At 38.8% G+C, this 13,673-nt stretch overlaps 1 protein-coding gene across 4 annotated transcripts in view; it reads right to left on the bottom strand.

Moving 5' to 3' along the window:
• Positions 1–1,424: 1,424 nt before the first annotated feature.
• LOC109419384 (ankyrin repeat domain-containing protein 27) overlaps positions 1,425–13,673 on the bottom strand; it is a 46,343-nt gene continuing 34,094 nt past the window's right edge. For 2 of the 4 annotated variants that reach the window (XM_062860956.1, XM_062860954.1), the window contains exons 4-5: positions 4,380–5,628; positions 1,862–2,069 (exon numbers count right to left, since the gene is read on the bottom strand). In XM_062860956.1, coding sequence (XP_062716940.1) covers positions 2,006–2,069; positions 4,380–5,628 — 1,313 coding nt within the window. In that variant the 3' untranslated portion in view covers positions 1,862–2,005. Of the gene's footprint in view, positions 2,070–3,016; positions 5,629–13,673 lie in introns of those variants that run through there. The other 2 variants (XM_062860958.1, XM_062860957.1) reach the window with 2 other exon arrangements.

Here is a 13,673-nt window from a genome sequence, read left to right as displayed (position 1 = left end):
TACTAGAAGAGACCGGTGAAGACGTGGTGCGCAGCGAGCTAGGTGGGTCGACCAAGTGGAGGACCATCTGCGGACCCTACGCAGAGTGCGGAACTGGAGACAAACAACCATGGACCAAGTGGAATGGAGACGGCTACTATGTACAGCAGAGGCCACCCCGGCTTTAGCCTGATCGGTAAGTAAGGTAAGTACACTAGCACGCACACTGAAAAGCATGCCATCTTTATTTTTAAGGTTCAAAAGGTGACCCCAAGCAATTTTTCTGTGAAGAAGTAAATTTTCCCCACAGTAAATCCACAGACATACAGACGTAACACTCTAATAATTCCCATCGTACACCGATTTAACGGACTATTAAAAAAAATGATAGTTGGCCAACTGTCCATCCGTGGCGCTCGCATCGTTTTTGTTCGAGTTTGACGTTTGCCCACTACCGCCATCTAGTTCATGGTCGGCCAAATTCAGTGATTTTAGTATTGGGCGATTGTGTTTCCGTGACTATGATTTGAATCGAAAAATGTTCAAAGTGTTACGTCTGTTTGTCTGTGGTGTAAATCGTATGGAAAACTAAGAATGGTGAGCGCTAAAATATAGTTTTCCCGATTGATCTGAAATTTTGCATAGTTGATATGGGACCAAAATGAAACTTTAAAAGTGGCCCAATCCTTACCCTGTCCATCCCTCAAAATGTGACCTTCTAACCTCGGGCTGCCACGAGTACCATGGCTTCCACCCATTACTAACAGATATCATCAAAAAGTTATTACTACGTATAATGTATACTATTAAGTACAAAAAAGATCTTCGGCTTCGCAAAGCGTTATACGCGATTGAGCCCCAAATAAATGAACTAGATAAAAAAAGAAACTCTAAAAGTGTACAGGAGCTTGAGTTTTTCTGTTTTGTAATATTTCCCCATAAAAATCGTGAAAAACGGTGCAGTGTCAACCAAGTGAGTAAAACTGATGAAGCCTCAGCTCATGAGAGCAGACACCAGCACCGGCTCTCGAAGGGAGTCATCAGTGTAACATACGATGTCGTCTGAAATATTTCTTTTCAGATAATCACCGTTTTTTTGGTATGGAAATTGCCGTTTTAAATCGTGGGATGCTAATGATTGTCCTATTTACAATATCAAATTTTGGATGTGATATTTTGTACAATGAATGGTGAATATAATAATATTTATACCCAGGCCCGGAGCGGATGTGAAGGCCCCTCAGAGGTAGAAATGCGATAAACAGAAAAGTTTTTCTTTGTTTTTGAACAGTGCTTGAGCAAAATGAAAAATAAAGTAAGTGTAGCGAGCAAAAATGGTTTTTGTGGGGCCCCTAAAATGTGGGGACCTTGGCCCCCGGCCTCCCTTAGATCCGGTCCTGTTTATCTATTTATAGAATTTCTTTCGTAGAATAAAACACAGTCTGTTCAGGTAGATAGTAGTTTAATATTGATAAAGATTGCAAGATATGTAACGTTAAACAAATTTAAGTATGTTTATTTCTTTCTTCACTATGATTAATTTTGAAACGGATATGTTTCAGATTGCAATAAATTATATATTCACAGTGGTGACAAATTACACAACCACCCACAACCTACCACTTTCGCTCCAGCACATTGATCACATTGAAGAAGAGTCGCTCCCGTGCGATATCGATCGGTCGCTGGCCGGCCAGGTTCCGTAGACTCTTGTCCGCTTTGGCACTGAGCAGAATCTCCACGATGCGCAGCTGGTTCTGTTCGACTGCGTAGTGCAGAGGTGTGTCACCGCGACAGTCCTTAAGATCGACAACGTCATCACTTCGACAGCGACTCAGCAGTAGCTTGATCACGTTCAATCGACGTTCACGGCAAGCCAGGTGAAGGGCCGTGCAACCGGATTTGTTTCTGGCGGTTACGCTGACCCGATGATCCAGTAGAATGTTGATCATGTCCAGATTGCCACTGACCGCTGCTATGTGCAGTGCGGTGCATCCCTCCCCATTGGTAGCGTTGAGGTTGATCTTCACGGGTGATGTTGATTGTTTGGTGAATGGCTTCTTGAGAAGAGTGTAAAAGTCCGCCGCACACTGTTGCGGATGGCCCAAAAACGTGATCGAAATTGTTTTGACCATGAAAACATGATTTTTGATCTTTGGTGTCTTCGGCAAAGTTTTTCTATAAAATAAGCCCTAATTTATGGAAATATCAGTTTTGTGATCAATCCCCCTAAAAGTGAGAAACGATTTCTAACTTTTTTATATGTAAACCAAAAAAATATGTTTGTTCAGAGAAGTTGTAGGCAATTTCACTAGAAACAACTTTGCCGAACATACAAAATTTCTATCTTTTGATTTGTATGTACATTTGAGGCGTTTTTTATGAAGCACCCCTAAAAATCAGTTTTTTGCTTATAACTTTTTCTATGAATTTTTCACGATTTCCAAATGTTCTAGCAAATGTTTTGCCTTATTAAAACGCGTAACTTTTGCGAAGAAAGTATATATCTATCTCTCATATTTATCATGTTATTGGAAATTTCACTTTAAAAAATGTTTATGTTTGACATACCCATTTGTTAACTTTCGCACGTTTTCGCAGACCAGGATTTTCACATTTGAAAATATGGAACGAGTTTTATCTATTGCAAATATAGCCAGTTTTAGCCTGATTTCGCCTTCATATTTAAATTTACATACTAGAAATGACTATCATTATAAAATGTGTTATTGTAAAATTATCAAGATATCAAAAAAATGTACTCAGTGCTTTTCTTACATGATTTTCCCACATGAACACGCAAAAACGTTTTCACAGAATCACTTGGAACTGCATCAGATGACTTCCCCATAAAATTTAAGTTTTTTTTTCAGATAAACAGTGGCTCTCATAGTGGTACGATAAGTCTCTTCCACAAAATAATCGATATTGTTGAATGCTCTTTCTAACGCTCATAAAATTTTTCGTGTTCATGTACACTTTGCGAAAATGTTAATTTGCAGAAGGTTCAAATAACAACAGCTGATGTTTCGATTAATATTGATTTTTAATTTGTTTACTTGAAAAATGAAACTTATCTGTTAATATTAACACATATCATTGATTACTGTCATCATTAAATGTATTGCTTCCAGTTACTGTATGTATGTTTTTCTGTCCGAGGAAGCACAAGAGTCACGCAACAAAGACACCAGGAATTACAGAGAGGATCATAGACGTAAGTTTCCAAAAATCTAAACTAACACAGATCTCCTACATCGTCTGCTTGAAACATCTGATCCCATAATAAGGAATATTGGACTATTTCCTAAAAAAACTAGAACACCATAAACGTAGGATGCGAACAACCTTTTGCTCTAAACATATGACGAGATAGTAACTGGAACCAATGAAATAAGTGATGACGTTAATCAATGATATGCGTTAATAATAACAGATATGTAATAATTTTCAAGTAAACAAATTGAAACCCAATTTTTATCGAATCATTAGATGCTGTTATTTAAACATTCTGAAAATTTTTATTTCTGCAAAGTGTACATGAACTCGAAAAATTTTATGAGCATTAGCAAGATCATTCAACAATATCGTTTATTTTGTGGAAGAGACTTATCGTACCACTATGAGAGCCACTGTTTATCTTGAAAAAAAAACTTAAATTTTATGGGAAAGTCATCTGATGCAGTTCCAAGTGATTCTGTGAAAACGTTTTTGCGTGTTCATGTGGAAAATAATGTAAGAAAAGCACTGAGTACATTTTTTGACATGTTGATCATTTTACAATAACACATTTTATAATGATAGTCATTTCTAGTATGTAAATTTAAATATGCAGGCGAAATCAGGCTAAAACTGGCCATATTTGCAATAGATAAAACTCGTTCCATATTTTCAAATGTGAAAATCCTGGTCTGCGAAAACGTGCGAAAGTTAACAAATGGGTATGTCAAACATAAGCATTTTTTAAAGTGAAATTTCCAATAACATGATAAATATGAGAGATAGATATATACTTTCTTCGCAAAAGTTACGCGTTTTAATAAGGCAAAACATTTGCTAGAACATTTGGAAATCGTGAAAAATTCATAGAAAAAGTTATAAGCAAAAAACTGATTTTTAGGGGTGCTTCATATAAAACGCCTCAAATGTACATACAAATCAAAAGATAGAAATTTTGTATGTTCGGCAAAGTTGTTTCTAGTGAAATTGTCTACAACTTCTTTGAACAAACATATTTTTTTGGTTTACAAATGAAAAAGATAGAAATCGTTTCTCACTTTTAGGGGGATTGATCACAAAACTGATTTTTCCATAAATTAGGGCTTATTTTATAGAAAAACTTTGCCCAAGACACCAAAGATCAAAAATCATGTTTTCATGGTCAAAACAATTTCGATCACGTTTTTATGCCATCCGCAACAGTGTGCGCCGAGTCGTTGAGACATCGCTGACAACAGCAGAGCGGGTGGCAGACTTTCTCAGATATGAAGTCTTTCTGGGAAGATGAGTTGATCACCGGAGTTGATGGGAAGACTTCCAAGCCCAAGTAATAGCAGGCCAATTTAGTGTCGTAAGCTGCGATTGCAGTTACTGCTTTGTCAATTCGCTTCATCTCGTCGATGTTCCGATACTCCAGGAAGACTTCGTCGTCCAGCAAGTCTTCATCGGAAATTAGCACAAAGTCCTCGTTTCGGACAGGACTGCTGTTGGAAGATTTCCGTCGCCTTTGTTCATCTGCGTGTGCATCCTTCAGCATCTTCAAAATCTTGCAATTGTGGGCATATTTTACGGGAGTTGCTCCGACACGATTTACTACGTTGACAGTAGCGGAATGTTCGAGCAGCGTTTCCACAATATCCGAGAATCCCCACTTGGCAGCGTAGTGAAGAGCAGTTTGCCCGAGTTGCGTTTGGGCATCAATATCCACGTGTATTTTCATGTGCTCCGAAAAGTACAGCAAAGCTTTCACACATCCGCTGTGGCCATTTAGACAAGCTAAATGAAGCGATGTGTGTTGATCGTTGCTGGTACTGTTGATGTTGATTCCCGCGTGGAGGAGGAGCAAAAGCAAGTTTTGATGACCGTTAGCTGCAGCGTAATGCAACGCAGTCCAGTTCTTGGCATCCACCGCATCTACATTCGGTTTCAGGTTCAGAATGATGGTGAGCAACTTGGGACTGCCTAACGTTGCTGCGAGGTGAATCGCCGCTAAACCGTTTTGGTTGCGATCATCTATATGTGGTTGATAGGGCATCGACTCGCATCTAACGCAACTGCAAAGGGGATGACACTTTTTAATGGTTGGATCTATATCAGATTCCATACTGTTGTTAAAATCTTGAAATACATTCAATATTTCCTCTTCTTCGCCGTTTTTCATCAACGTGAACAGGTAGTTGAGAAACTGATCTGCATTTTTGAAGCTCATCTCGGCATATTTCTTCATCTGGATATCTTCGTCTGACATAAGATCTATTCCCAGGCGTTGAGAACGCTCAATACTACAGCAACTTATGTAGACGATGACCGCCTCTAAGGTCGTTAAAAGGTACGTATTCTGACCGTATTTGTCCTTCGATGTCGGAGTGGTCGTTTCACTCAGTTGAAATTCTTTGAGAAACGTTAAGTTCATGATCCAATTGGTGAGGCCTGTGAATAAAAAAACAATCATCGATGACTTCCTCAAACAAGAAACAGATTGTTTTCTGGAACTGGTGAGTTAGGGTAATTTTTTAGCACATTTAGTTTTGATCGTCTAAGTCTCTAGGTATTCCATTAGGAAGTCGAAAAAACTACTCCAGGAACCTTTAGAAGATCTTTACAGTAATTTGTCCAATTTAAACGTGACGTATTTTAAATCCTATAGGTTAAACATTCAAAAGCTTTGATCTTGTTTTTAATTTTAATTAGGCAAATCATTTTGTTAAAAAAACAGAAATTGATTTGTAAAAAATTATTTGAGGGGGCTAGAAGCAAAAGGGTGTAAGTGACAAAAACTTTCAAGTAAATGAGACTATTTTTTTGATATGGTGATTAATGGCCTTATTATTGTAAATTTGTGGAATAAATAAATGTTAGGGGGATTAGGGGCATAATGGACACCCGGGGCGAAATGGACACCCCTGTTTTTGCCGAAACCGTTGACTTTTATGTTAAACTTTTAATGCATAAGTGTGAAGGAACAAGTCATTGTTCTATTTTTCAAAAGTACCATTTATATTCCTTCAAAATAACCAAAATATCATTGAAATTGAAAAATGTTTTTTCAGAAGGTGGATTTCTTATAATTTCGAAGCATCAGCAAATAAGGTATTACTAGTGTTTGAGTGTGTCCACCACAAAAACAAGTGAATTGTTAGCTTATCTACATGTATACGCAGATTTAGCAATGGGTGAAGTATTATATTTTTGATCAGAACTTACTCAAAATAGCAATTTCAATGTTGTAGTCGATTCGGGGCAAAATGAACACTGGTTACTATGTATGGATGTACGCGCGTTGCATACTGTTAGGCGTTTTAGAGAGTTTGGAAAAAATCAATAAGATTATTTTAGCCTAAAATTTATTTAACTGATGTTATGTAAACTAGTCTAAGATGGAGTATCATTTCGCCCCGTACCTTTCCTGTCATCCCTAAAAAACACACGGTTTTCAATTCATTATTTCTTCACAATAATGACATTCTACCTGCTGTCAATGATTGAAATACGAAGGAAACAAGTTAAAGTTGTAAGCCAACTGATAATATGTTAAGTTTTTGTCTGTTATACAGGTCTAACATACTCATTTGCTTAGGGTGTCCATTATGCCCCTAATCCCCCTATTTGTGAAAAAAATCGAACGAAAGGTCACTTACACGCCTTTGCATCTGAACCCCTCAATTGGGTTGAAATAGGCGTTTTCTTTCATTCAATTTATACAGCACAATGAAATTAATCTACGTAGGTATCATATTCAGTAACTTTCGTTGAGGCCCGGCCCACTATTTATACCATGTCTTTAAAAAACGCTTATGGTGGCGACTTTCTGAAAGTCCTTGCCAAAAAAGTAAGGACAATGCATTCGGTTACTCAAATTGATGGAACCTTCCCGTTAGTTTTTTTTTCCTGTTCGGGTCTGCCACTGCGACCTCACGGGCCCCCTCGTTAGTTAGAGCCACAACCATTCGTGCGGACCCCTCGATTTTGGTCAAATATTGGCTCATTTGGACTGTTATAACTCGAAAGTTTCTTCTAAAAATCCTTCAAAATGAAACGTTGTTGAAAAGAGGAATAATAGAGCTACTATTTACAGTTATAAAAAGTTGGGTCGGCCATATTGATCTTGGCCGCCATCTTGGATTTCTATACCAAAACCTTTTTTGTACCATGTTGGAAACCACCAATTTTCAAAATATTTACATCAATACATTTTTATTTAGTGAAAAAGTTTCTTGTTTGTTTTTGCAGAGTTTTGATTTGATTCGACAGGGCTCCTATTTAGGACAATTTTTTCGCTATAACTCAGCCAATTCTGAATCAATTGATACAAATTATTGGAACGCGATGAGATACGTATAGTATCTAGCCGTGTACAAAATTTCGAGTCAATTAGTTTAGAATTGACTGAGATATAGCGAAAAGTGTCCAAAATACTGGCCACTGCCCAAGTGGCTCGCTACCCTTTCGATTGATAAGAAAAGCTTTCAACAGTTCAAACATTTCAATAGTCGTTCTATAGCAGGCATCAAGGCTAGCCACCTAGTCTTACTGCAACCCAGAAACTTCAGGTGCTTTCTCGCAAAAAAATTTCAGTTATTGAACTTTGACGTAGAAAGTATGGAAATATTTGTTAATATGTTTGATGCGATTTGTGCTTTGTACAAACTGGTTTGACTATGTTTGCATTGAAGTGACTACAATGTTTTGTATGCTTGTTGAGTTTTTTTTCAAACGCGGGACATTTTAACGATTTGAGACGAACGCGGGACATTTCGCAGGACATAATTTGTCGCGGGACATTTGGTCAAAATGCGGGACTGTCCCGCGAAACGCGGAATGTCTGGTCACTTTACCCAAGTAACAAAATTGATTCTATGCTACTCCTGCAGATATGTTGAAGACCATGCCATAAAACTTAAGAATAAATCTCATTGTTCTGCAAAGCTGTCATAAATGAAACATAAATGTCTCATAAGATCAATCTGGCCCACTCTATAGTAGGTTTTCAAGAGTACAATTGAACATCCACCCGAATAGAAATTGTAATGTAGAAAACATTAGCATACATCTATAAAACCTTAACATTTAATGTATATCGTTGTTCTCCTAATGTACTCAGACTTCAATGTAACATCTAAGTACACAGTAATACATAAGATTTACATGTAACATTGAAGTCAAACTTCAATGTGATGTTGAATTTGACATCATATAACATCCAAAGACAAAATATTCAAATGTTACATCAAAATCAAATGTCATATCGATTTCAACTGTTGCTCACTTGAAACATCAGACTACATCTAACGACAGACAAATGTAATGTAACATTAGAATCAAACATCATATTGATGTCGAGTGTTGCTCACTTGAAACATCAGAAAACATCTAACGACAGATGATTGTAATGTTACATTAGAATTAAATGTCATATTGTTGTCAACTGTTGCTCGCTTAAAACATCAGACTACATCTAACGACAGCTAAATGTAATGTAACATTAGAATCAAACATCATTTTGATGTCAAGTGTTCCGCACTTGAAACATCAGCATACATCTAACGACAGATGAAAGAATTTTACATTAGAATCATACATCACGTTGATGCCTCAATCATCAGAAAGGATTCAGCTGAGCTCACTAATTTGACGTTTGAGCGGTGCCGTGTTTACAGAAAATGAACATGTTTCCATAGCCACGACGCCGCTCAAAAGTCACTTGTTTGACACACGTGCATTTGTGCAACGAAAGATAACTTTCCCCACACGTGTAAAATTCATAACACAGGAATGCATGATGCACAAAATCGGCCAAATTCCGTTTGTTTTTCTGTGCGACACAAATTTAATATCAGCTCGTGCATCCACATAAGCCTGTATTTTGCAATAATTTAGGCATGGCAATAATGTTTAGTATACCGAAAAACATTGAAATTCCACAAAAAATATGAGCGAACGAGCTATTTTAGATTTAATGTCTGGATTTATGTAAATGTTACTCATATTTGAGTGCCATGGAGTTTTACTGAATATGTGTGACTTCAATTCAGCGTTGTTCGCCAAGCCTTTCTTTCTGAAGTTTTTTCAAGTTTTTTTCGGTCGGTCGAGTTTTCAAGAAGTGTCGTTCCTGTTGAAAAAAATAGTTTGCGGAGGCCAAAAAGTGTTTCACAGAAAAGTCTGGCCCGGGAAGAACATTCGGCAAACGGAAGATTGCAGATTCCGTGCCGTTTTTGAGGTGTTTTGTGCGTCGCAAAAGTACCTCCCCATTTTCTTCCTGACGCCGACGTCGTGCGCCGAAAGTAGAAAGTAAAACTAAGAAAAATCCCTGTGTTTATTAAGTGCCGCTGTGTTTATTAAGTGACTGGCTGATTGATAAGCGGGCAGCCAGGCTTTCCGTACTCTGTGATGGTTATTTTGATGTTTTAATTCGGTGTGTGAAAGATTTGCGACGAGACGAGACGTGCTGAACGACCGGAAATTCCGGACGAAGTCGGGTCGTGTCAGATTTATAGCGGTGGCGGCAACATAAGTGTCTCCGACGACGACATCATGGCTGGAGGGGAAGTTCGTAGCAGTTGTCGGCTGCGACGCAGAACGGAACCGAGTTCATCCAGCGCCTTCCAGCTCGGTAAGAAGGGCTGCGGCGGTGGCCAATCGGAGACGGCTGTGGGACGACAGCTATGACCAGTCTTCCGGTGCGGATAACGGAAACAGCTATAGTGGCAGCAAAATTTAACAATCCGCACGCAAGAAGGCTAAGAAAAGTGTGGAAACCTACGAGGTGGGTCCGAGTGGAACGCATCAGGTATGTTTTGTTTTGGGAGGGAGCGGTGTCCTCTGGCTTGGGCATTTAAGGATGATTATGCTAACCCAATAGCACTTGAGCGCTGATTTATTCATCACAGTTTGGCCCTTGAGCTAGGTATAAATCTGGTTTACGAGTTGAGCGCAGGCCGTAAGTGCTAATGGGAATCAAAGAAATATTCGTTGTGCATTTATCACAAGTCAAAGACGAGTTATAATTCAGTTTGCCTAGACTCAATCTTTGCATTCTTTGAATTTTATCAAATTTAACAATATTTAATATAACGTTACGAAAGAGTGAGTGGGGCAGGACTCTGCAAAACTGACTGACTGACGGACTGACCAGGCAAAAATAAAACTATTATTATTTTTATTTCTTCACATCAGTTATCTTGACGTTTATTTTGACGAACTAAAAGAACAGTAACCTGCGCGTAAACAAATTGTTTATTTATGTTTATTTATTTCTCCTGAAATTCCTCCAGAAATTGCTTCAGGGATTCCTCCAAGAATTCCACCAGGAATTGCTCTAGGAATTTCTACAAGAATTTATCCTGGAATTCTTCAAAGCATTCCTCCATGGATTTTTCCAGAGATTACTACAGGAATTCCTCAGGGATTTCTTTCGGAATTTCCTCAGGATTTCCTCCAAAGATTTTTTCAGGAATTTTTTCGGGGATTCCTGCGAGAATTCCACCAGGAATTCTCCTGGGCATTCTTTCAGGCATTTATCCAGACATTCTTCCAGGAATTCTTGCAGATGGTCCTCAAAGAATTCTTTTAGCGATTCCTTCAGAATTTCCTCCAGATATTTCTCCAGGAATTGCTTCAGGGACTCTTTCACGAATTCCTCCAGGAGTTCCCCAGGAGTTCTTCCAGGAGTCCACGAATTTATTCAGGAAATCCGTCAGGAATTCCTTAAGAAATTCTTCCAGGATTTTCTCTACCAATACTTTCTAGAATTTTTCAGATTTCCTCCAGGCATTCCTTCAGGAATTCTTCCAGATTTTCCTCCAGGAATTGATGCAGGGATTCCTCCAAAAATTCGCTTAAGAATTCATCCAGGAGCTGCTTAATGGATTCCTCCAGGTATTTCTCCAAGGATTCCCTCAGGGATTTCTCGAGGTGTTCTCCAGAAATTCCTCAAGAAACTCAAGGGAATTACTTCAGGGATTTCTCCAGAGATTTCCCAAGGGATTCCTCCAGGAAATCCTTCGAAGATTCGTCCAGGAATTCTTCCAAAGATTTTTCCAAATACTCAAGGGAAATTTCTCAAGCGAATTTTTTTTAGAATTTTCTCCAGGGATTCCTTCCAGACTTCCTCTGGAGATTTCTCCATGAATTCCTCCAGGGATTCTTTAAGAAATTCTTCCAGGGATTGCTCCAAGAATTCATCCGAGAATGGACTACCCGCTTGACGCGCAGCCACGGTTGATCAGCAGGAGTAAATCCATTTAATTTTGTATGGCGAAAAGCATCTAAACTTGAATTACTTGAAATAGAACACTCCCTACAAAAACATTTGGTAGGCATAATAGTGGTTGCCATGGATTACTGCACGAATTTGTACTGGCCTGCTTACTCTCACACGAAATTTGACGTTTGAGAGGTGTTGGCACCGCTGAAACGTCAAATTTTCAGTGAGAGTAAGCAGGCCAGCATAAATTCGTGCAGTAGACCATTGTGCACAACCACTACCAAATATTTTTTCGAATAATGTATTTCCCTTTGAGAAATGTGCCTTTAGATGCTATTCGCCATACAATATTTTTGCGATTTACTTTTAGCGGTTTTTTGCGTATAGAAGCTAGCGCCACATTGATCGATGCGGAGAGTAAGAAAACAGCCGATGCAGGTAATTAATTTTCTCCAGGAATTTGTCCAGATGTTCCTAACACCGCTAGCCATCATGGTTTCCCATAGCGGAAAGAATCATGGTTACAGGTCGCAAGCCCTAGTAAAGTGTGGAACGTTTTGATGGCTGTGATCCCTGACCATCATGTAATCAAAATCCCAGGGATACTCAACAGTGAACAAACTGTTGGGCTGTGGGGGTTGCGTGTGTGGGGTGCATATATTTACAAGCATTGCTATGGATCGAAAAGTTGAGGTTATGTCGTGTAATTTTGTAAGTTTGAAAGGGAAACACCAGTTCCCCATCGATTTTTTTCTACCCGGTTTTTGCCAGAAAGATTATCTAAAACGACTCAAATATGGGATAATCTTAATTTGATTCTATAATTGCTCATTTCTACTTTTAATCTGCCTTCATTTGGTTCTTTAAGGGAATCCATGGAATAATTTCCATAAATCGAAACTTTAAAATAAATTAAATTAAAATTAATTTATGTGGAGCGAACCTGGTGTGGTGGTTATAAGACAAGACTATCACGCCGAGGACCTGGGATCGAATCTCATTCTCGACATACTCACATAATGTGGATTCTTCCTTCGGAAGGAAAGTAATGCGTGGTCCCAAGATGAACTAGCCTAGGGTTAAGGACAGACTTGTTAGGATCCCAAAATGGCCGCCACAATGGCCGGCTTTGGCACCTACTCACGATCTCGAGCGCACAAATCTCTTCGTTAACAAAACCAGCGCATCTGATCTTCTTATTTTAAGCTTATTACAAGTGAGCAAGAACAGAATAATAAAATGCACTGTTTTTTAAACTTGCTTCTTGAGATTTGTGCGTCTGAAGTTCTGATGCACTGTTGAAGCGGGATTACAAGACGTTTGTCCTTAAAAATCTCGTTAATACAGACAAATAACAAATGTGGATCCTCGTAGCCGTGCAGTTGCTGTTCGATTTCCGCTCCGAGCGATGTTTCTTCTCCGTATCCACTGCATGCTCCGTGTGTCCCTTGTCTAGTGTTAAGTTTCATTCAGTCTTTTTTCATTAAGTCATTCAGCCCAGTTTCGAGTTCAACGGGAATCGCTCAAGAAACTTCTTGAACGATTCCTGGCAGAAACTTTCTTCGGTGACTGCCATTTGGACTGTCATTTTTTCGCAACTGCGTACTGCGATCGAACAAAAAAACGGTTTCTTGAGCAATTCAGGAAAGGAATTTCCTATGCATCAAGATAGGCTGAGAAATTCCTTCTGATTTTCAAACCCGTAACGTGAGTAGATCACCTTGGAATAGTGCGTTAAGGCGTAAGGACTATCACATTACATTTTGAGCATGCTATTTTCCTAACAAATGTAGTCAGGCTCCTGTAGGAACATTCCAGGATCAACCGTTGATGTGGTGCTTTTTTCGGTGTGTCTGTTGGTGTGTTTAGTGTTTGCTGATAATGAACATATTGTTTCGGGAGGATTCAGGTAGGTTTATTATATAATACAGGAACTATGGTAAGGTGTAGGTATAACCATTGCAAGCTTATCACGAATAGCTTATTCAATGAAATATGTTGATACAGTTTTCTTTTCCAGATTTTCGGCCACCCAGTTCTGCAGCGGTCAATATGGAGAAACAAATCAGATGAATTATGCAGCAGCTGTCTCAACACAACAAAATAATATTTTGTGCGCCTCAACGTTCACCAAACGTATTCTTTGGAGTCGACCTTCCCAATAACAATACCCAAATTCCCGAGACACCTTGGCCTGAGCGATCGTAGAGCTATCTACATCTTTCATATAGGTGTTCAAAACTAACCATTGTATTGATGAAAAGTTGTTATT

The sequence above is a fragment of the Aedes albopictus genome, chromosome 3 (genome assembly GCF_035046485.1).
Source record: "Aedes albopictus strain Foshan chromosome 3, AalbF5, whole genome shotgun sequence".
Taxonomy (NCBI): Eukaryota; Metazoa; Arthropoda; class Insecta; order Diptera; family Culicidae; genus Aedes; species Aedes albopictus.
This window is presented reverse-complemented; position numbering and strand designations above follow the sequence as displayed.